Genomic DNA, 24,843 nt, shown 5'->3' with positions numbered 1-24,843 from the left:
GTCATCATGTTCTACTATCGCAGTTTCAGCATGCTGATTTGTGTTGATAACGAACCTAAAAAGCACCTTGGGACATTTTACTATGTTAAAGGCGCTATATAAATGCAAGTTGTTGTTGCAGCCTGGCCCAAGATGTAAATATAATACAGCGGCGTAATTTTAGCACAGTGTCTCGCATTGCAGAGCTGAGCAACACGGGGGAAGGGGACGGCAAAGGGATTGTGCACAGACACATGGGAAAGATACTGCAACTGGCTTGGGGTAGATGATTAACTTAAGGGGTAATTAAGCCTTTTGCTCCGTTACAGTAACGATATTCCTGATGATAGGTCTTTGATTCTTCACAACTTGTATTTTTTCCTCTCTATCCTTGGACTGGTAATATCTATCAGCTGCCTGTATTGTCTCCATCTCTAAGGGCTTTCTTCATTCATGTTGCTATTCAGTGAACCTCCCAGCTGGAAAACTGAGCATCTGAACACAATCAGCCACCGTGGAGATGACTATTCAAATACCAATTGGGTAGCACTTCACTTAAATTTCCCTGGGCTCAGCCCTGTTGACAACTAATTGAAATTTTTACTAGAATGATTTTAACACTGTCCTGACCAAATTACAGTTTGTGAGCCAAGTCTTCAATCTCTTCGTTCAATTTCTGCATTGAGCAATCAAAAAAAGTATTTTATTCTAAACCACAGCTTAACTATCTGTGATGAAAGTTCAAAATGAAAAACTAACAGCCTGAATTTCAAAAAAGCCCACAAAATACAGACACTCATCAGCATTAAAAAGGTCGCTGTATCTTTTTCTCTGATACAAACTTTATCAATAACCTTGATATAGATTAACAGGTCTATCAAGCTCATCCAAAACTCTGCTATGCCACATCTCACTTGCTGATCACTCCTGACTTTGTTGACCAACATTAGTGCCCCGTTCCTCAACTCCCCAACTTAAAATTCTCATTGTTGTACTTAAATCCCTCCAGGGTCTCCCCATTCCCATGTCTAACCTCCTCTAGCACTACAATCCCCTCCCATCTGGTCCTCTGACTTCAATGTCCTGCGCATCCTCCCCTGCCTCCGTCTCACCATTGGCGGCTGTATCTTCAGTCTCCGAGGCTCCACAGAATTCCCTATCTAAGGCCCTCAGCCTTTCCACTTCCCTCTCCTCCCTTAATACCTTTCTTTAAAACCACCTCTTTGGCCAAGCTTTGATCACCTCTCCTAATATCTACTTCGCTGGTTCAGTGTTTATTTTTTTCTTTACACTTCTAACCCAAATACTTTGGTGCATTCTTCTGCATTACAGACACTATATAAATGCAAATTGTCATTGATTCCCCCTTCATAGCCATGGGGAATGAGGCTATTTCCATCATCGCTCCCAAACTGCGAATAGTTTACTAAACACAGACTTAGGATCAAACTGAGACTTTACTGACCAATATGGCTGCTCCATACATAGCAATGCATTTGGAAAAGCTCCCAGATGTACTTCAGAGGAAAACCATTTAAAATACAACTGCTACTGAAAAATGAATCAATTTACAGTCACTTTGTTGATTACGTGTCTTTACCTTCAGCTGTTTTTTGTGTTGCTCTTTATTGACGTTGTGCAAACTGTTCTTCCTCGGTCCTCTTCGACCTAACTTGCCTCCTTCCTTCTTCTGCAGGTACTTGCTCTTATCTGGTTTGAAGAGGCCCACTCGCTTACTGCAGCCAACATTGTACCTTCAAATAAAATGGAACACATTCCATGTGTCATTTAAACATCTGAATTTGAGAGTTGCCTCCTGATCCTTTACAAGAATGAACTCTCAATGGGTGGAGTTATATTTTTGATCTGACACAAAAACACGTTATAATTACAAAACTCCAGTATCTTAAATTTCATGTTAATCACTCTTCTGCACTGTACAGCTTTAAAAACATTTTTGCACTTTTAGTACAGGCAAGGTAGGCATATTTGAAAATGTCAACATATCAAAAGGTGAATATAATTCTACAAATACCACTTTCTTTCAGCATACTCGAAACAAAGTTAAGATCTTTCCCTTGCCTTTTTCTGAAGGCAGCTTACACTAAGGTATGATTCCGTGTCACCATGGTTCTGTGTCACCGACTATCACTTGGGGCTGGGGGCGGGGCGGGGTGTGAGTGCAGGGAGGGGGTGGCGATCTTAGCTGAATTCTTTAGGAACTAAAGAGGTGGCCAAGACGGGATCTTAAGCTGGAATGCTGGTTTAGCACACGAAGCCATATTGGTAAAGGAGTTGAAGCATGCGCTAGAAACAGCTGCTCGCAGGATCGTTAAGGGGCTGAGTCACAATTAAAATTGCCTGCCAGTGCTCATTAAATAGGCTGCATGCCATTTCGGTGGATAACACTTCATTTAACAAGTTCCCCTAACAGTGACCAGCTGAACAGGAGGACACAAAATATTGCAGTGAATTTCGAGTCCTACTTAAAGGTCTATCACCTTTCACTGCTCACTGGCTGCTGGAGCTTTGAAAAGGACTTTTGAAACACTTTGGGAGACTTTCTGAGACACTTTGCCAAGACCTCACACCTACACTCTTATCAACATTTATTCTGGAAATGCTCTGAGGACTTCACCTAGAGAGAGTGAGTGTTGTTCTACGATACACTTATTGAACATCTTTAAGGAGTGACAAGAGAAAGGGAGTGCTTGGTTATGGGCACCTTTCTAGGGGTTCCCCTTTGGTCTGGAGGAGGACACGAGGTCTGGCAGAGCAGCACTAGCTGCTGCAGGAGAAAGGGACAGGAGGGCGAGGAGGCACTCTTCCTCCCCCTACGGGTACAGGACATCCCTCTCCTCTGGACATCCTCCACTAGGACCTCCAGGGCCGACTCCGAGAACCTGTGCGCCGTCTTACTCAATCCCCGAGTGGCAGCCAACACACTCTACACCTTCAGTGGAAGTGGGTGCAAGGAGCCCCTATAATGCTGCATGAAAATTGATCCCAATCACCGTTTGAGTGTTAAACCTGCGGGTTTCTGGTTTAGTACATTCAGGCAAGTTCAAATTATAGTAATCAGAAATTAGAACAAAAATTGCATGCTAAATCCAAACTTTCAAACAGGCATATCTTATTAGCACAGATTATCATATCTTATTAGCACAGCACCCATTTAGCGCCCGTTTAACAGCCGCTTAATGCCTGTTTTCACACTTTCACCAAAAAAAACCCCAGTGTCTCTTCCAATTGGAAGTTCTTTGTGTACGAATTCAAATGGTGACTGTTGACCAGGGGAAGCATCACATCCAAATAAAAAAGTCAGGTCCCCACCCAACACCAACATGTGCACTGGGCAGGGACCAGGCGTGGGAACCCTCGCTGATTTTTCTCTGCCCTAGCCTCGAACACTGATGCCAGCTGTAGTGCCACTAACATAACCTTGAATAAGATCAGTGCTAGGAGCACATACCAGGGACCAAACCGGAGAGCTTGCAAACTTGAATGACTTCGCCACACTGTTCAGGGCATTTACCAACTGAGCCATTGGGGGATTCTAGGAAAGTTTAGTGAGAAATCATAGAGCCTAAAATTTCTAACTCTGCTTGGTACAGAAGCTACTGCAATCCTCAAAAAGTGAAACTCAATCTTCAATGCAAAGTCTTGAATATTTCATGGTTTTTCTGACACTTTACCTCTTTGCACAGGCCATGGAGCAAAATCGTTTTGATCCCTTAAACTTATGAGCATAATCAAGCCTTCCACAAAATTCACACTTCAGTTTGAGAGCATCCTCTTCCTTTTCCTTTGAGTCTGAACAGAAGTTAAAGAATGGTTACTGAAAAGAATGAAAGAACTGTACAGCCAAATGAGCCCAGTGCAGTGAGATGTAAAAATATTCCATATCTTGTTCCCAAATTTCAATCTAATGTGATTCTTAAAACCGAAAGCTTCAATATATAAGGAATGTTGACTGATTATGGCTAGTCTTCACTCTTTAATTCAATCTGCATTGGGGTAAATCTACCAACGTTAGACAGGAAGAGGAGAAATTAAGCTGCTCATCAGAAGCAGTCAACATGCATGTTTTGTGGCTCATATGAGACTGACTAAACAAAAAATCTATTTTCATTAATGAGTGACCAGAAACAATTTTTTTAAATATAAAAAAAAGCTTGCAATAGCGAGGTTACATCGAAAGCTCTGCAGGACAGAACATTAATAACCTTTTAAAAAGTTTGAAGAGCAGATAAATTAAAAATTTATTTTCATTAATGTTAAGCTTGGGTTTTCAAAGTTTATGGGAGGAAGGGGAAAATCAAGAAATCAAAAGGAATTCGACAGTGTTGATGTCAGGGGGAAAGAATGAGTTGGAGCAAGAGACCGTGGAGTTTATCTCAATTCCAACGTAGCAAGGATGATGGGAGGAGGAATTTGATTTAGAGAAGCCCAACTGTAGAGTAGGTGAATCTGTGTTCTTGACTGATGATGTTGATGTTGCAGGAGGTAGTTTGGAAAGAGTCAAAGGTATCATGGTTCAGTGCTGCAGTCACCTTTGCAGCCACTGGCAAGGGTGCCCGCAGGTCAGGTTCCATAGATGGCACCATCACCTCCTTCCTGGTGAATCACAGGCTGCCAAGGTCGTTGTTCTCAGACGTTCCTGGGCAGGTGTGCTTGGTCATGTATACATGCGATAGCAGAGTGGTAGAGATAAGGGCAGGTGCCTCTGGTATGAGTAAACATCCAATGGTTCATGTTTTTCCTCCATCTCCCAAAAACTCAACCAGAGAGGAGCACTCAATCCAATAGTTGTGTAAAGAATTTCAATTGCAACAATGAGGCATATAACTTTATATGCTCACTTCCTGAAAAGACAGGATGTATGGGTGAGCAGAGTGCACATTCCCAGTGAGAAATGTGCTCCAGCGAAGTTATCCACTTTTGCAGAGGGACTCAGAGCATTAATGAAGTTCTCACAAACTGACTGGGGAACTGGTGAAAGGGATCCCTGCCTCCTTTCCCATCTCTTCTGGTCCTGAAAGTCGGTAAGTTGAGAGTAGCAATGATGACAGCAGCAATGTTAAAAGAAAAAAAACAGGCAAGAATGGCTGTGATTGAATGAGAAGCTGCAACAACATAACTGACCAAAGTAAGATACTACACCAGTGTAAGTGACCAATATTGATATTAAATTTAACCTGCTAAAAGAGGTTAGAGACTAGTTGTGAAAGAAGGCAGCCTCTTAAGTGACAGGATTTTTCTTGTAGCTGGTTCAGATGTTAGAGAGGTGCTAGAAGAGCAACCTGTAAATAAAGGGCAGTATTCAAGTCTTAGACATTATAGAAATGAAATGGAAATGACAAATAATAGGCATGCAAGAAAACTCTGCCTAAAACTGCCCAAGCAAAATTCAAACGAGTTCAGTTCTGGCATCCAGTTCACTGCAAAGTCCTGCTACACGAGGCAACATAAACGGTATTGCCGTTTCAAACACAAACCTTGCTGACTGAGATCATCCATCTCAGAGTCAGTATTATTCAATTGGGGTGGTTTTTCCACTGGCTGTACAGATGCCTGTTGCTGCTGTTGCTTTTGTTTAGCCAGATTTTCAATCAGCAGTGAAGAGCGGCCCACCTACAAAACAGGAAAACAAGAACAGTTCTATGCATCTTCAATGGGTAAGCTCTCCCAGTGCCAAACATCACTCTCCATCCTAATGGACCCATAAGGATTTTCCCCAAGTCTCTGCTAGTGGATATCAAACCAAGCACCAGGAGGTTTGGATAAAGGATGGCTGGACATACTTCCCTCACACTTCTTCCCCGACATATGAGATTAGGAACTCAATGTGTGGGGAGGTTACAACCAACCAGTGCACGAAACTTATCTGAAGCAGTTTTTTTAAAAAGGGGGCAGTGACCAATACTATAAATGAAAGCAACACTCCACTTTAGTTACTGTTAACTCAATCTTAACAGTATCAATGCTCAGCAGACCAAAATTATCTACTGAAATGCTATCCATTTGTACAAAGAGACTCCTGCAACCAGTTTCTTCAACTGGAACATGTATGTAGATTATTTAGCATAATCTGGGATGACCAAATTGAATTTATAAATCTTCCACAGCAAGCTCTGTTGTGTTAATGGGGATCATAAGCAAATCAATGATCTTATTATGAGATAACAGTTCATAGCTTCTGCCCCCTTCTCATTATCCTCCTTTTCCCCAATCTCCAAAGGTACTGACTCATGTTCAGATTAATTTCAATGAGTGATAGCAATTCTCCGATGACTCTTGAAGGGCCCATTCTTCCTGTGTGAACTCATACTCATTAGTAAATGTTGGCAGGCTATTTAACTGTAGGATGCATCACAGTTGAGTCCAATATCCACACACACACACACATACACACACCAAGGGACACTGGTTAATTTTTTCCCCCTACTTCAAGCCCAGAGATGCTGACGACCCACCTGACTTACTGTAGATGAGGGACTCAATCTGGAAGTGTCCTGCTCTGTGTGGGTCAGTTCCTCTCTAAATGGGACTTCTCTAATGGTCATTCCTAATGGCACATTTAACCACCGAGTCACTGGGGGAACATTTTATCAACTGTAATTAAACTTTTATTCTTGCAGTTATCATTTGAACGTTCGCAAATGCCGTTTTGGCTCAGTTGTAGAACTTGCCTTTGAGGCAGAAGGTTGTTGAAGTGCAACACTTCACTGCAGTATTGAGGGAGTGTTACACTGTTGGAGGTGCTGTGTTTTGCATAAAGTGTCAACTGAGATCCCTCAGCCCCTTCAGATAGTCACAAAAGACCCCAAAGCACTAAGCCAAGAGTAGGAGAAGGGGTTAATTGATTTCTGGTCTTCAATGGAGAGAAAATGAAAAAATTGAGCTTATATGTGAAAGAGAATAAATAGCTCAATATTTTCCATTGTGTATTAGTTTAAACCAATCTGGAAGTGCATTATTGGTAGGTCAAAGTGCAGTTAAAACTAACACAGAGGAAATTATTAGGCTTAGTATCTGGCCATTTTTAAATAGACACAATTAACAAAGCAATATAGAAGTTTTGAGATTCAACCTCCATCTTATATGAAGTGTTGCAAACTAATTTGATTTGTAGGATTAAGAAATGGCCTTGTATTAGATTATCTGCATAGGGAAGGAAACTCGTCTGGCCAGTACGTGACTCCAGTCCCACACCAACATGGTTGGCCCTTCACCGCCCTCTGAAGTGGCCTAGCAAGACACAATTACATCAAAGCTTGGCTAACCAGGGGTGGGCAATAACTTCTGGCCTTGCCACCAACACTCACATCCAGAGAATGAGAAAAAAATACACATGGAACATTATGATGCAATGCTCAAAATGGGAAACAAGGAGTCAAATGAAAGATGAAGTCAAGCTGGACAGTGAGGCTGAAGTTATTAATCAATCAGCGTTCATTGCTGGACACAGTCACCAGACAATGTTACGGAGTTTCATTCGGTCTCATTATTAAACATTAATAAAGAATCTTCCATTGCATGAAGGGACCAATTGGTTGATGCCTTATCTCTGTCATTGGGACACTTGTAGTTGTACTTTAATGTATAGAGGATCACCAAAGAACTGTTTTCAAACATTAGATATAGCAAATGGAGTTTAGGAAGATGGGTGAGATTGAACGAGATTCCAAACTGGATACGAGTTACTTAAACATGTAGAAATTCAAAAAGCTACTGAACTCTGACTAATTATTTTGTAGAAGGCTCTCCGTTTTATTTTCTATCGATTTCCTGAAATGCGGCCAATCTGTCACAGCATGGAAGCTCCACAATTACACTCTCTTGGTAAACTGTCCCGTGCCAGGGTGCAGTCATAAAATGACTAGATGATAGAGAAGGTGTCAATATTTAGAATAATGAGAATATTCAGCTGCAGGAATGTGAGCATACAAACAGGAGGAGGCCATTCAGCCCCTCGAGCCTGTTCTGCCATTCAATTAGATCATGGCTGGCCTGTACCTCAACCCCAATTACCCACCTTTGCTCCAAAACCCTTAGTACTCTCACCTAACAAAAAGGTATCAATCTGAGCTTTGACATTTTCAATTGACCCCCAGTCTCAGCAGTTTTTTGGGGGAAAGAGTTCCAAATTTCCAATTTAGGTATATAATTTATTATAAAAAATGACTCACTTTTTGTCTTCTGAATTGATGCTCTAACTAATCGATGACTGTTGGGGCAAAAATTACATTAACATTGGCTCCTTCCATGACTCTAAAAATGACTCTAAATTCCTTGCTTTTTATTTGGCTGTGCATGAAATTGATGAGTTGCGAATTGAATATTTCAAATATTTAATGAAGACAGCACACACAGTTCAATACAAAAACAATTAAAATGGATTCCTGCCATCTTCAGTACAGAGAGCATGAAAAGTAGCACCTAAAGAAATAACTTCACAGTTTAAAAATAATTGATCCTTCCACTGCCCTGTCACCTACTCGTCAGTTCACACACCTCATCTCAGTAACCAACCTTTATTTTTTCCTGTTAGATTTATTTATTTTGACTTATTTCTGCGTTTTTCCCGCCATCTGTTGTGAATCTTTGGAATTCTCGACTCCACAGGGCTGCAGATACTCAGTCATTGAGCATATTCAAGGCTGGGATCCATAGAATCTTTTGGGGGGCATAAGGGAATTAAGGGATATGGGGATAGGGTTGAAATATGATGTGTAAGTTTGGCCATGATCTTACTGAATGGTAGGGCTGGCTCGAGGGGCTGAATGGTCTACTGCTCCTTCTATTTATGTTTTTATGTTCTTAAACTTATTCCCCTCTCCTGTTGCCTGAACGCACAGATTTTTTCTTGTGTTGGGTTCCACAGATGCCAACGTTCCCTGGTAACTCACCCCCAAGTGGTCATTCTACATGTCTGAGCTGACACTGTGAGTGTTGTGACCTTTAGGGAGCATCGCAGCGTTCCTCCATCTGGTCCACAGCGACACACTCTTCACTAAGGTTCATTAAAAAGAAACCAGCAGTGGGAACATGGGCTGTTTCTTCCCCCTCACTCACTATTCTAAGAATGAAGAGTCCAGTTGTACAACCTAGACTGAAATCAAACTCAGGAACTTATCTTAGAATCATAGATTGAAACAGCACAGAGGGAAGCAATTTGGCCCATTGTGCCTGTCCCTGCTCTTTAAAAGAGCTATCCAGTTAGTCCCACTCCCCCTGCTATTTAAAAGTGCTATCCAGTTAGTCCCACTCCCCCTGCTCTTTAAAAGAGCTATCCAGTTAGTCCCACTCCCCCTGCTCTTTAAAAGAGCTATCCAGTTAGTCCCACTCCCCCTGCTATTTAAAAGAGCTATCCAGTTAGTCCCACTCCCCCTGCTCTTTAAAAGTGCTATCCAGTTAGTCCCACTCCCCCTGCTCTTTAAAAGTGCTATCCAGTTAGTCCCACTCCCCCTGCTATTTAAAAGAGCTATCCAGTTAGTCCCACTCCCCCTGCTATTTAAAAGAGCTATCCAGTTAGTCCCACTCCCCCTGCTCTTTAAAAGTGCTATCCAGTTAGTCCCACTCCCCCTGCTATTTAAAAGAGCTATCCAGTTAGTCCCACTCCCCCTGCTATTTAAAAGAGCTATCCAGTTAGTCCCACTCCCCCTGCTCTTTAAAAGTGCTATCCAGTTAGTCCCACTCCCCCTGCTCTTTAAAAGAGCTATCCAGTTAGTCCCACTCCCCCTGCTCTTTAAAAGAGCTATCCAGTTAGTCCCACTCCCCCTGCTATTTAAAAGAGCTATCCAGTTAGTCCCACTCCCCCTGCTCTTTAAAAGTGCTATCCAGTTAGTCCCACTCCCCCTGCTATTTAAAAGAGCTATCCAGTTAGTCCCACTCCCCCTGCTATTTAAAAGAGCTATCCAGTTAGTCCCACTCCCCCTGCTCTTTAAAAGAGCTATCCAGTTAGTCCCACTCCCCCTGCTATTTAAAAGAGCTATCCAGTTAGTCCCACTCCCCCTGCTCTTTAAAAGAGCTATCCAGTTAGTCCCACTCCCCCTGCTCTTTAAAAGAGCTATCCAGTTAGTCCCACTCCCCCTGCTCTTTAAAAGAGCTATCCAGTTAGTCCCACTCCCCCTGCTCTTTAAAAGAGCTATCCAGTTAGTCCCACTCCCCCTGCTATTTAAAAGAGCTATCCAGTTAGTCCCACTCCCCCTGCTATTTAAAAGAGCTATCCAGTTAGTCCCACTCCCCCTGCTCTTTAAAAGTGCTATCCAGTTAGTCCCACTCCCCCTGCTATTTAAAAGAGCTATCCAGTTAGTCCCACTCCCCCTGCTATTTAAAAGAGCTATCCAGTTAGTCCCACTCCCCCTGCTCTTTAAAAGAGCTATCCAGTTAGTCCCACTCCCCCTGCTCTTTAAAAGAGCTATCCAGTTAGTCCCACTCCCCCTGCTATTTAAAAGAGCTATCCAGTTAGTCCCACTCCCCCTGCTCTTTAAAAGAGCTATCCAGTTAGTCCCACTCCCCCTGCTCTTTAAAAGTGCTATCCAGTTAGTCCCACTCCCCCTGCTATTTAAAAGAGCTATCCAGTTAGTCCCACTCCCCCTGCTATTTAAAAGAGCTATCCAGTTAGTCCCACTCCCCCTGCTCTTTAAAAGTGCTATCCAGTTAGTCCCACTCCCCCTGCTCTTTAAAAGAGCTATCCAGTTAGTCCCACTCCCCCTGCTCTTTAAAAGAGCTATCCAGTTAGTCCCACTCCCCCTGCTCTTTAAAAGAGCTATCCAGTTAGTCCCACTCCCCCTGCTCTTTAAAAGTGCTATCCAGTTAGTCCCACTCCCCCTGCTCTTTAAAAGTGCTATCCAGTTAGTCCCACTCCCCCTGCTATTTAAAAGTGCTATCCAGTTAGTCCCACTCCCCCTGCTATTTAAAAGTGCTATCCAGTTAGTCCCACTCCCCCTGCTATTTAAAAGTGCTATCCAGTTAGTCCCACTCCCCCTGCTATTTAAAAGAGCTATCCAGTTAGTCCCACTCCCCCTGCTCTTTAAAAGTGCTATCCAGTTAGTCCCACTCCCCCTGCTATTTAAAAGTGCTATCCAGTTAGTCCCACTCCCCCTGCTATTTAAAAGTGCTATCCAGTTAGTCCCACTCCCCCTGCTATTTAAAAGAGCTATCCAGTTAGTCCCACTCCCCCTGCTATTTAAAAGTGCTATCCAGTTAGTCCCACTCCCCCTGCTATTTAAAAGAGCTATCCAGTTAGTCCCACTCCCCCTGCTATTTAAAAGTGCTATCCAGTTAGTCCCACTCCCTCTGCTCTTTAAAAGTGCTATCCAGTTAGTCCCACTCCCCCTGCTCTTTAAAAGTGCTATCCAGTTAGTCCCACTCCCCCTGCTCTTTAAAAGTGCTATCCAGTTAGTCCCACTCCCCCTGCTATTTAAAAGTGCTATCCAGTTAGTCCCACTCCCCCTGCTCTTTAAAAGTGCTATCCAGTTAGTCCCACTCCCCCTGCTCTTTAAAAGAGCTATCCAGTTAGTCCCACTCCCCCTGCTATTTAAAAGAGCTATCCAGTTAGTCCCACTCCCCCTGCTATTTAAAAGTGCTATCCAGTTAGTCCCACTCCCCCTGCTATTTAAAAGTGCTATCCAGTTAGTCCCACTCCCCCTGCTCTTTAAAAGTGCTATCCAGTTAGTCCCACTCCCCCTGCTCTTTAAAAGAGCTATCCAGTTAGTCCCACTCCCCCTGCTATTTAAAAGAGCTATCCAGTTAGTCCCACTCCCCCTGCTATTTAAAAGTGCTATCCAGTTAGTCCCACTCCCCCTGCTATTTAAAAGAGCTATCCAGTTAGTCCCACTCCCCCTGCTATTTAAAAGAGCTATCCAGTTAGTCCCACTCCCCCTGCTATTTAAAAGTGCTATCCAGTTAGTCCCACTCCCCCTGCTATTTAAAAGTGCTATCCAGTTAGTCCCACTCCCCCTGCTATTTAAAAGTGCTATCCAGTTAGTCCCACTCCCCCTGCTATTTAAAAGAGCTATCCAGTTAGTCCCACTCCCCCTGCTATTTAAAAGAGCTATCCAGTTAGTCCCACTCCCCCTGCTATTTAAAAGAGCTATCCAGTTAGTCCCACTCCCCCTGCTATTTAAAAGAGCTATCCAGTTAGTCCCACTCCCCCTGCTATTTAAAAGTGCTATCCAGTTAGTCCCACTCCCCCTGCTCTTTAAAAGTGCTATCCAGTTAGTCCCACTCCCCCTGCTATTTAAAAGAGCTATCCAGTTAGTCCCACTCCCCCCTGCTATTTAAAAGTGCTATCCAGTTAGTCCCACTCCCCCTGCTATTTAAAAGAGCTATCCAGTTAGTCCCACTCCCCCTGCTATTTAAAAGTGCTATCCAGTTAGTCCCACTCCCCCTGCTATTTAAAAGTGCTATCCAGTTAGTCCCACTCCCCCTGCTATTTAAAAGAGCTATCCAGTTAGTCCCACTCCCCCTGCTATTTAAAAGTGCTATCCAGTTAGTCCCACTCCCCCTGCTATTTAAAAGTGCTATCCAGTTAGTCCCACTCCCCTGCTATTTAAAAGAGCTATCCAGTTAGTCCCACTCCCCCTGCTATTTAAAAGTGCTATCCAGTTAGTCCCACTCCCCCTGCTATTTAAAAGTGCTATCCAGTTAGTCCCACTCCCCCTGCTATTTAAAAGAGCTATCCAGTTAGTCCCACTCCCCCTGCTATTTAAAAGTGCTATCCAGTTAGTCCCACTCCCCCTGCTATTTAAAAGTGCTATCCAGTTAGTCCCACTCCCCCTGCTATTTAAAAGAGCTATCCAGTTAGTCCCACTCCCCCTGCTATTTTTCCATAGCCCTGAAAATTTTTCCCCACGAATATTTCCGAGGGTGAATTCAAATTCTGAAACTGCCCTGGTGGGACTTGAACTCACGTTCTTCAAATTTTTAGTCCAGCAACATACCCACTATACATGCATACCCTCTATTCAGACTTCCTAGTCTATGTAGCTCAATATGAACACAGCATCAGGATAGGCCATTCAGCCCAATGAGCCTGTTCCGCATTCAATTAGAACATGGGCAAAGCTCTCCCTCAACATTTACCCGTATTAGCCCTATAATCCCCTGATAACATCACTCAATAAATGTCCATTGAACTCTAAATGCTCCCTGGTTCGGCTTTGTTTAGGCCTTCACACCAACTAGGTATATAGTTTTCAGAAACAAAAACATATTTGCAGCTCTTCCACTTTCTAGTTCCTTCCATTTTTGAAGGGCCAGTGTTTCCCTCTTTCTGAGCTACCATCTCCCGCAGATCACATATTTTGGGGTGGGCTGGGCAAATCTCCATATTGTGATGCACAAGGCATTGCAATTGTGTGGAACAGGCTAGATGGACCTGAGGCTCTTTCTGGCCCTATGTTTGTGTATATCTTCTTCTTCTTTGGCCTCCTTGTCTCGACATCAGAAGTGGTGCTGCTCGCTCTGCTATCATCTCAGATTGTATTTCCTGGAATTTAGAAGAGTAAGGGGTGATTTGATCCAAGTTTTCAGCATATTAAAGGGAGCTGTTAGGGCAGATAGAGAGAAATTATTTCTGTTGGTTGGGGAGTCTAGACTGGGGGACATAGTCTAAAAGATAGGACAGTCCCTTTCAGCAGTGAAATCTGGAAATACTTCTACACACAAGGGTGGTAGAAGTTTGGAACTCTCTTCCACAAATGGCAATTGATGCTCGGCCAATTGTTAATTTTAAATTTGAGATAAAGAGAGTTGTTAACCAATGATATTAACGGATATGGGGCAACGATGGGTATAAGGAGTTAGGTCACAGATCAGCCATGATCTCACTGAATGATGCAACAGGCTCGAGGGGGTAAATGTCCTATTCTTGTTCCTATGATCCTATGCTGCAATTTCCCATAGGTTCTGAACAATGACACAAATCAACAGGCATTTTCATTACTTACACCAAGGCAGGTCTGCAAGCAAAACTGGCTTAAACATGCAAGTTAATCTTAGTGCAGGTTACACAGTGACACATACAGGTGGGGGAGCAGCAGCAGCAGAGCAAAAAGCCAAGGACAGGACACTGCCACGGTACATTGTTAAAAAAAATAATCAGTAACATTATACAGTATCGTAAAATAGAAAAGTGAACACTCACAAAAATTGCCCATGAAGAGAGCGTCGATAGAGAAGGTTGTGGAAATCATTCAAAAAGTGGTTCAAACATGATGAGAAGAAAAGTACAGACATGAAAATGTCATTGTAAATTAGTGCAAAATCTCCTGAAAGTTTTTACTTGTTTTGACTTTTACACTGCAAGTAAGAGACCCCACCCCCCCCCCATCCCCTAAAAAACATACACAGACACACCGCACAGACACACCGCACAGACACAATGCTTTTATAAACACAAGGGGATCAATTTTCATCTAGCCCGTGTGGGTCAGCAAACTTACACAATCTGGTGCAATGCTGGTTTACACCTGCCCCATTTTACTCTGATATAGTCAGTGGAGATTAATGTTGGCTGAGGTGTAAAAATCAGCATTCCCTTCCCTCCAACCTGTGGGTCTCCTGCCCAGTGAATTAGGCTAAAACTTACCTGAATGAAATGCTGTAAGTGTGCCCACAGCAGCACCTGTACAATAAACAAGGTGCCACTGTCACTTCCAGGTTTCAAGACCCAATTTAAAAGTTGGGGCAGTGGCAGGAGAGATGGTGCTGCTGAGGGAGACCCACCATCTTTTTCCGTCAGCCGACAGCGTTAGCCAGATTCCTACCAGCAGGGTATTTAGTCTGACACCGTGTACCCACTGGGGCAGATTTCCGCAGGATTTCCCCGCCATGTGTTCGACGGAGCCATTGCAGAAACGGTGTTGATGGGCAGTTTTAACCATTTGCAATGCTTCTTTTACTGGGGAGTGTTCTACCAATCTCTGCCAAGAGACCTGGAGAAACTCTGTTAGAAATTGCAAGCTATGTTCTCCAATCATCGGGGAAGGTATGGCAGCAAGAAAATAGAAGCTTAAACTACCCAATCTGAAAGCTCTGCCCCTGCCTCTTTGCTCAGGCCCAGCTATTGTTTGTGTCGCTTCTCATGCTTCAGAAGGACTGTCTGCCCATACAGTGTAAACGGAGCATTAAACAGAAAACAAGCAACATGCCAAGGGTCCAAATTGTTAATTTGGTTCCAGTCTATTGAGCATTTCGGAGTCGGGTCCATTTCCTACCAGGTTTTTTGATTTCCCACATAATGTGTGCGGATTTGTATTGTCCAATTGTCACCCATCGCTCACTCCAGCTGTGTATAATTTGTTCTGACTACTTGTATTGCATTGGCTTACCGATGACTGGACTTAATGGTCAGTAACCAATGCAATTAAAGTTCTGTTACCAAGCATGCTGTTAGCCACAATGCAATTAGTAGCAAGAAAACCAGGAAGCTGTGTTATACACTAAGTGAACAAATACGTCCGACATAAATTTTATAAGACAACATGCAGAATGACAGGCCGGAAGATTTTCAATCATCCACACTGCTCCGGAGACCAGATTTAGTGTCGATAGTTAGTTAAACAACTCTTAAGCTGCCATTTAAACTGTAGGGTGGGAACACACAAACAGAAGAGAGAGTGCAGTAGACTGGAACAAGTGGAAGCTACACAAAACCACAGCACTGTCTACGTTCATGAATTTAAATTGAATCCCATAGTGAACATTAAATTTGAAGCTACTCACTGGAAAAGGCTCAGCCCCCTCTTGTATGACAAACCCTTCAATGACATGAGTCAGGATCTGTGGTTTGACAATTGCCTGTGGAGGTTTGTTCTCAGTGCTTTGTGGCACACTTGCTGTCACAGATGAAGTCGTGTTGCCATTCCCGGATGTCATGGTGGGGGCAGGGGAGGTGCTCTTTGCATTAACACTCTCCGGCACTTTCCCTGTGATGAGGAAACAACAGCATTACTGCCAACGAATTAAAATGCTTCCGACAAAATACCTTCAGCAAACTTTAGCTCTGGAATCACATCCTCGCCTTTGTGACATCTGCTCATCATGCATAATGATGTCCTTTTTGAGGATTCAGTCAAAGGGCTGAGAGGTTCTGTCAAAGTAAGCTTGGGATTTACTCCAGTACATCCTGTAGACAGATACAGTGAGCTTGTAGTGGAGGAGATAGCAAGAATGTCAATCAAGTGAACTGCCCTTCGCTATCAGCTGTGCCTCAGTGGGTAGCATTCCTACCCCTGAGTCTGAGGGTTGTGGATTGAAGCCTCATTCACAACAGTTGAGAACACTGGTTCCTACATTTCCCTAGACTACAACAGTGATTACACTTAGAAAATTAGTTCTTCCAACTGATGTGCTTTGGGACATCATTAAGTCGTGAAAGGCACTATGGCTTGGGTTTTGCAGTAGCAATGGTGGCAAAACTGTCAAAGGTTGTTATCATTACTCCCGATACTGACAGAAACTTCTGGAACTCGCACATGCACAGTTAAACACGGAAACCTAGAAGTTGCTCTCAGTGATACTACACTTACCCACAGGATGCACTGTTGAAGTCCCTGCAGTCTGCATCAATTACAAATCACTGCACTGATGAGGAGTAGCCCTTTTATGCTATTAGTCTCAATCTAAAAACCCTTGAAAAAGTTACACCTTCTTGAATGAGGTATAACTGGGTTTTTAATTGCCAAATTCATAATTATTGTTGAACACGTTCTGTCACCCTGAGAAGCTAATTTTATATTTGTGGTATGTCAAATTTCTCCAAAGAACAGTACAGCACAGGAACAGGCCATTCGACCCTCCAAGCCTGCGCCGATCTTGATGCCTGCCTAAACTAAAACCTTCTGCACTTCCGGGGCCCATATCCCTCTATTCCCTTCCTATTCCTATATTTGTCAAGATGTCTCTTAAACGTCGCTATCGTATCTGCTTCCACCACCTCCCCTGGCAGCAAGTTCCAGGCACTCACCATCCTCTGTGTAAAAAAACTTGCCTCACACATCCCCTCTAAACTTTGCCCCTCTCACCTTAAACCTATGTCCCCTAGTAACTGACTCTTCCACACTGGGAAAAAGCTTCTGACTATCCACTCTGTCCATGCCGCTCATAACTTTGTAAATCTCTATCATGTTGCCCCTCCACCTCCGTCATAGTCGCCACTATGATAAAAAAAAAATTCATATCTTTAAAACAATTTTTTTTTTAAGTTAATTATATTTCAGCTTCTAGCTTAATCCTGTGTGTATGTCCCAATCATTTACTTGGAGCTCTGTAAAATTAATTAAAAGTGAAAAGTTCAGTGCATTCTACTTCCTGGTTTGCTGTCTATGAGAATACTTCAATGTGATTGGCTGCATACCCTGTTTTTTGACATCTCTGTTGCCAGATACCTGGAAATCCCCTTGACTTGTCGCCAGATTCAAACTATCAGGAAAGGGGAAATGCATGCCACAGAAATCACTCGCTGTTTGTGGGCAGCTTTCTTCGAGGTCAGCACTGAGTGCCCTGACTTCACTGCTGACTGCAAAATCTGGTTCAATGTAAATGCAAGCTCGTTCTTTCTTGCTCTTTCCTGAATGGCGTCGAGCTTCGAGCATTGCTGTGGCTGCATCTATTCAGGTGAAGGATGAGTAATTTAATGACACTCCAATCACAAGACTGGAAAATAGTTCGGGTGCAGATGTTTAGGGGATCAGGTGGTGAAGCACCCACTGCCGAGTACCCAGTCTCTGCCCTGCTCTTGTAGCCAATATGTTGATTTGGCTGTTCCAATTAACCTTTTGGTCACTGGTGACCACCTCCCAAAGCCACCTACCCCATCAAGAATCTGATGGTGACGACTCAGCAATGGTGGTGGAGTTTTCCATTGCGGGAGGCAGCCAGGGTTAAAATCAACCTGTACAGGCCTCTCTCTGCTCTGGACCTACCTTCCTTTCATACTGCAAGACTCCCCTGTAACCTCGCTCCCCACAGTTACCAGAGAGCCAGCGAGTAGCCCAGGGCAGGCCGAATTTCTGCAAGCTGGCAATCACTTCTCACCAGGGCTGAAAGTCAGCTGAATAAGAACCTTCATAATCTGCCTTGGGTGACTGGAATCTAACTGAAACCAACAATATTCCTGCTGGACACCTGCAGGCACCTCCATCTCCCGTATCAAAAAAAAACCACTGAGCCACAGGGGTAATTTTCCACTAACGGCCGCTCATCTCTCACCTAAAATATGGGCAGCGAGCAGATGAAGGTTGCTGGTAAGCGGGCAGGGTTAGCACTGCTCTCAGGCCTGTCTGATGCAATCTTCAGCCGGGCCTGTAAATAGGCAAGCAGGCCGCCAGTCCCAAGGATGCTTAAATATGCAGATTGGTTTTCTACCCAGGATGTAGGATCCCAACAGCAAAATACAGGTACAATTGGGTAAAACTCGCACCATGCACACTCTGCTCATTTATACCAGGGGTTGAGTGGCTAGACACACTGCTGGAGGCCCAACAACTCTCATTTATATCGTGCCTTTGACGTGCGACACATTCCAAGGTGCTTAACAAAAGTATCAATAAAAACATTTTTGATACTTCTTTTAAAATTCCTTCATGGGATGTGGGCACTGCTGGCCAAGCCAGCATATGTTACCCAACCCTAATTGCCCTTGAACTGAGTGGTTTGCTAGGCCATTTCAGAGGGCAGTTAAGAATCAACCACATTGCTGTGGGTCTGGAGTCACATGTAGGCCAGACCAGGTAAGGACGGCAGATTTCCTTCTCTAAAGGACATTAGTGAACCAGATGGGTTTTTATGACAATAAATGATAGTTTCATGGCACCGTTACTGAGACTAGCTTTCAATACCAGATTTATTAATTATTTGAATAAGGGAGGGAATTCCAGAGCTTAGGGCCTAGGTAACTGAAGGCACATCTACCAATGGAGCGATTAAAATCAGGGATGCTCAAGAGGCCAGAATTGGAGGAACGCAGAAATCTTGGAGGGTTGTGGGACTGGAGGAGATTATGAAGATAGCGAGAGGTGAGGCCATGGAGGGAATTGAAAACAAGGATGAGGATTTTAAAATCGGATCGTTGTCAGACTGAGAGCCAATGTAGGTCAGTGAGCACAGGGGTGGTGAGTGAATGGAACTTGTTGCGAGTTAGGATATGGGCAGCAGAGTTTTGTATGAGCTCATGTTTACAGAGTGTAGAATGTGGGAGACCGGCCAGGAGAACATTGGAAGAGTCAAGTCTAGAGGTAACAAAGGCACTGATGAGGGTTTCAGCAGCAGATGAGCTGAGGCAAGGGCAGGGTTGGGCAATGTTATGGAGGTGGAAATAGGTGGATTTAATAATGGAGTGGTCAAAAGCTAGTGATCCGCAGTAGGAGACAGGGTGGTGCCAAAACGAGCAAGCAGCACACTGATGTGGCTTCAGCCTTAAAATGGCTTGGACATCAGACCAGCACAAACATGATTTAACACTCATTTTGGCTGCAACTTTAAACTCACTCCTATAATCTCTGGTCTGTGCAGGTCAGTTGAACTTTGAATTCGTATCTGGCTAAAAGATAATGGCAGGAGTGCCAGCCAGACCTCGGTGGGAAACTTTGGTCTCCCCCAGCCCTGATTGCTGGTTCTCCATTTGGCCGGCTGCTGGGCAAGAGGTGGAGCTATGGGAAACAGAGCTAATGAGGTCCTGCCATTAGGTTCAGATCGTCCTCTATGTTTGCAGCTTGCAGATTCTTTGGCTATTTTCTGCCTCCTCCGACCCTCCCTGCCAATACTGGGGCCATTTACTCCATTAAGTGTCATTTGGTAGCACTCTTGCCTTGAGTCAAAGCTGTGAGTCCAAACCCCATTCCAGAACTTGAGCAAACAATCTGGGATGACACTTTAGTGGATTACTGTGATAATATTGCATGGCTAGATCTGCTGACCTTCAGATCATGTATTAAACCAAAGCTTTGTCTATCTGTTCATAATCGGTGGACAGAAGATCCTTTGGCACTTCTTTGAAGCCAAGAAGGGTTTCTCTCAATGTCCTGGTCAATATTGTTACCTTAAGCAATACCAACAAATACACAGATTCATTGATCGTTATCTTGGATACCGTTTGTGGGACTTTGCTGTTCGCAAATTAACTGCCACATGACGCTACTTTGAAGATCAATAGAGTTCTCCCCTGTGTCCTGGTCAATATTTACTCCTCAAACATCAGCTAAAACAGATTATCTGGTCATTATCACATTGCTGTTTGTGGCAGCTTGCTGTGTACAAATTGCTTGCTGTGTTCCCACATGACAACAGTGACTGCGTTTCAAAAATGTACTTCATTGGCTGTAAAGCGCTTTGGGATGTCCTGATGTCATGAAAGGCACTACAGAAACGCAAACCTTTTTAAAATTCTCCCCTCCTCCCCATGCTCACGCTCTTCCCCACCCCCACAACAGAGTGCTGTTCCCGCAATCAAGACGGTTATTTTCAGCATTTCTGTAATGCAAAAGAGCATTTAATGTCTTTAGAAAAAGAACATGAATGAATTTGAGGCAATAGATAATTATTACAATTGTGAGAGCTCTGTCCGAGTGCCTCAGTTTAAGCATTCATTTAGAACTTTCTAGACACAGATATGTCCCAATCAAGATCTATGACTGTAGATAATTCTGATCCAAGCTGGAATATATGGAAACTGCTGTGTGTCAAGCCTGTAGTGGACAGCAGTGGGCCACTGCACCCTTCAGTACAGGTACTCTGGTGGCTGCAAGACTAACACAGATGACATTTGTTTTTTTGAACAAGGTAGGAAGTGAAAAGGGCCAAGGAAAGCACGTCGCCTGGAAGAATATTCAAACCCTCCCCTATGTTTACAACAGACATGTTGCATTAATTCAGGTGGATCAACCACCAGAATATTTTCCAAATTTATAAATTCAGTGTCACTAACTACAAACCATCATTTGAGGATTTCTAACAAAAAGATGTTCATTTGCTTCAATCAAACTAAAAAAGTATAAATGCAGCATAACCAGTAACAACAGCCCTCCAGTCAGGACAAGAAGCATATTATGTGACTTTGAAAGTTACAGAGGGGGACTTTAAGTGACAGTGTAACACAGACAATAGCCAATCGACAGCCCTGTTTCACATCACTCTCTTTGAGGTCAATAGAAGTAAAATCAAGAGAGATGTAAAGCAAGTGGCTGGCTCACTATCACCTGCATCATTACACCAAGTCAAAACCCCCTGGAGTTTTCAATGCTCTGCATTCTGTCACTTAGTAGAAATGGTCATTTTTGATTAACACACGAAATAGAACGGGAAAATTCCACTCAGTTTGGGAACAATTAACTCCCAAACCTTTGGGGCAGTGGACTGGTGAGTGGGGAGGGGGTTCATGGACAGTGAAAAAACAAAGTAACTCACCAGGAGTACAAGTGACATCAGTTTGTTCACTTCCTCAGCTCTGGGCCTTTCATTGCCTCCTTCTCTCGTTCCTTATTTCATTTCATTCTTTCCGGTGCAGCTCTTTCTTGTCCCAAAAAGGTATGTTTTATTCCTTTAAGTAAAGAGGGTGAGACTCTCTATTTCAAGCTCAAGTAACAATGTTGGGTAAATGATAAAGCATCTCAAGAGGAATACACAATTCCTACATTCCAAGATGCTCATCGAGGTCAAGAGTGTCCCAGAGAACACTGTGAATTTTAAAAAAGGACTTCTCCCAAAGTTGTAGATGCTGCAGTAGGATTATGACACAAGGGTTACTAACTTTAAGGCTTGCTGTTTACAAGTGAAGCAGACAGCTGCAGGAAGCTGCTGTAAAAGAGCCACTGACCTGGGTCTGTGCTGCCTATCTGTTCAGCCTCTGTCACAGGCCAGTATAATCCAGGCGCAATCTGCCAGCCGACAGATGATCAGTGAAGTTGAAGCCAACATCAAACAATGCATCCACCACAAAGCCGTGCTTAAAATATTGAAGTGGCTGACAAGGGTTGCTTCTTCGCGTGTCACCAACTCCAAGGTGAAAGGAAATTAATCAGAAGCTTAAGCAGTGTTTAAAAAAAAACCCAAGCAGTGGTTCCAACTGCTGTCAGTGCTGGAGGATAATAACAAGTTGTTGCAGCCAAAGTTTGCCTTTCCTTCCTGCAACACAGGCACCACGAGGTAAAGCTAATCTCCTTTGTATAGGGTGAATGGAAAACACTCCACTATATCCATTTGGCTGGTGGCTAATCTCATTAGCCAATCAGAATGCCCCTTACTGGAACATGATGCCCTAATAATTCGGAGCTCAGATCTTTGGGCAGCCCACTCAGAGTGACAGCAGCTGCATGCAAATGAAGGCACTGTCCCGGAGTCCTGAAGGAAAACAAGGGGCATTTTGGCTGGAATACAGTAACCTCCTGCTGGGTACTGGGGGGAGGGGAAGGGGCTGGAAAGAGAAGGCCAGCAGGGGTTTCAAACTGTACTGAACTAAAGAACAGGTGTCCATGCTGAAGCCTGTGAGGGAAACAACCTCCTAAGCAAATGTATGCACATCAGGATGTGGTAACAAGGCACTGCATGGGTTACAAGAACCTGAACAGCCCCCACACCCTCAAATGGATTGTGATTAGTGAAAACCTTTGGGGAAAGAAGGGAATATGGATTCCCTGTGTATCTGGTTCACGTAGGTGGGGGGGGGGGGGAAAAAAGGATTTTGTTCCTTTAGCCCTGACTGGGCAACTAATTTACAATCGCAGCCTCCAACAAGAGGAACAAACTGAAAAGAGAGCAGCAGCTGGGACTTTGTTTCCGCACTTGCGCTGTTGGCTGATTTACAAATCAAAGTAGGGCAGACAATAACATTTATTTGAGACAGGCAGGGAAACAAGGGTTGGTCCCAAAGGAGACACGGCCCCCTCGAAGGTAAGAGTGAGAGACCATTGCTTCAACCCACGCCTGCTGGCTCACAGTGAATTGAATCTTCCACCCCTCACCCCCTCCCCACCCTCTTCCATTTGTCTCCCACCAGCACTGCTGCAAACCACAAAGCTTTAAGAGTCAGACAAAACAGCTATGCTGTGACAGATTCTCTCTTCCGCTTGAAGAATATATGCAGGCTACAGACCATTGTGTGTGTGCCCACAGTTTACAGTACAGATGGCCCAAGATGAAACAGACGTGACCACCAGAAACCCTGAGCGACCAGCTGTAAATTCTCTCTGGGAAAAGGCACAGTCTGGATTTGTCCACTGGTCTCGGGGGAATATTGCACCCAGAAACAGGAAAAAACAAAATCTTGCTAATATCCGCAGCCTTGCACTTCTTTCTCTAAACTGCAACCCATAATTTTAGAGAGATACATTAAAACAAAGCCTTGCCAAAACATATATTTAAATGTCATCTACTTGACCACCAAAATAATCCCTTAACATTCTGTGAAGACAGCACCATAATCAGTTTCACTGCTCCTAAACAGAGGCTGGAGAAAAATCAGTTAGCATTCCTGTTCCCTGCTGCCATCCTGGGACCCCTGTTGCAGAGAAAGTGTGTTTATGTGTAAGAGTGCATGCATGTGTATGTGTTGTATGTGTGGAGGGCAGGTGTTGTGTGTGCAGCATGTGCATGAGGTGTATGATGTGAGTGTGTGTGGCTCATGGCGTGGTTGGACGTGTATGTGAGTGTGCAGGAGAGTGTGTGTGTGTTTTGTGTGCGTGCACGTGCGATCATGTGTGTGTGTGTTCTGCGTGAGCACATGTGTTTGTGCGCGAGTGTGTGTTGTGTGTGTTTGTGTATGTGTGTTGTGCGGGATTGTGTTGTGCGGGTGTTGTGAGTGTGTTGTGAGTGTGTTGTGAGTGTGTTGTGAGTGTGTTGTGAGTGTGTTGTGAGTGTGTTGTTAGTGTGTTGTTAGTGTGTTGTGTGTGTGCGGCGATTGTGTTTTCAGCTGAAGTTGGACAAGGCCATGACTGAGCTCTTCTGTGCAGCCTCTGCAGTCAAATATCTGACAACTCTCAACGTCAACGCACATACTATGAATGTCTCCTTTGTGAGGTGCCAGAGGGCAGCTAGCGAATGTAAAAATCAGCCCAGTTGGAGTCGGCACTGCCAGGACGAGGGGAGAAAATACTGGAAGGGAAAGGCGGCAACGGAAATATTTATAGCACCAGCTACAATGACCACCAGATGTTGAGTGTACATTTGATGCAAAGAATATCAAGATCAGATCAGTCTGAAAGGTGGAAATTGACACCATGGCAAAGTTCTGATCAGTGCAGCTATTAAAATAGGGCACCCAAACTCACATTAAATGGTGGCTTTTTATTGTCCTCAATATTACAAAAACTTGCATTTATATAGTACCTTTAATGTAGAAAAAAATGTCCCACAGAAAATAAAACTACTAAAGATCCACATATTAATCCTGCCTCTGCTGGCGTTTTCTTCCAGTGAATTTACAGCAATCTGTTGTCATCAAGTAAGGTACATGTAATAACAAATTACTGCAGTGAAGTGTTTCACTGAACGTTTGGTGTCAGCATCTTCCATTGTTTTCCTAACTATCTCAATCTCTTGTCTCTAGATATTTCTTCACGGATGAAGATTTTGGGAAGGTTGTAGTCATCGGTTACAGGCATGCTGGTGGCTAGTCAGGTCTATCTGTGACCAGCAGATTCTCCCACAGCGGGACGAGTGAAGGTGTAGTCACTGTTGGGAGCAATTGGATCTATCCTTTCCTCCTTTTCTCTTTCATGCTGGTTCTTCTCTCAGTCTCAAAGGTGTCTGTAGCCCTCCTGATGTAGCATCTCCAGACATCACGATCTGTTGCCTGCACTTCCCACTGGCGATGGTCGATGTGGAACACAGAGAGGGACATCTTCAGGGAGTCCTTGAAAC

At 43.8% G+C, this 24,843-nt stretch overlaps 1 protein-coding gene across 19 annotated transcripts in view; it reads right to left on the bottom strand.

The window, feature by feature from the left end:
* Window positions 1-24,843, bottom strand: part of LOC137351950 (polyhomeotic-like protein 2) — a 321,230-nt gene that overhangs the window by 15,858 nt on the left and 280,529 nt on the right. For 17 of the 19 annotated variants that reach the window (XM_068016840.1, XM_068016839.1, XM_068016842.1 and 14 more), the window contains 4 exons: window positions 15,715-15,917; window positions 5,478-5,613; window positions 3,675-3,792; window positions 1,580-1,733 (listed from right to left, as the gene is read on the bottom strand). In XM_068016840.1, coding sequence (XP_067872941.1) covers window positions 1,580-1,733; window positions 3,675-3,792; window positions 5,478-5,613; window positions 15,715-15,917 — 611 coding nt within the window. The remainder of the gene's footprint in view (window positions 1-1,579; window positions 1,734-3,674; window positions 3,793-5,477; window positions 5,614-15,714; window positions 15,918-24,843) is intronic. The other 2 variants (XM_068016849.1, XM_068016848.1) reach the window with 2 other exon arrangements.

Source organism: Heterodontus francisci, chromosome 37, assembly GCF_036365525.1.
Source record: "Heterodontus francisci isolate sHetFra1 chromosome 37, sHetFra1.hap1, whole genome shotgun sequence".
In the NCBI taxonomy this organism is placed as follows: Eukaryota; Metazoa; Chordata; class Chondrichthyes; order Heterodontiformes; family Heterodontidae; genus Heterodontus; species Heterodontus francisci.
This window is presented reverse-complemented; position numbering and strand designations above follow the sequence as displayed.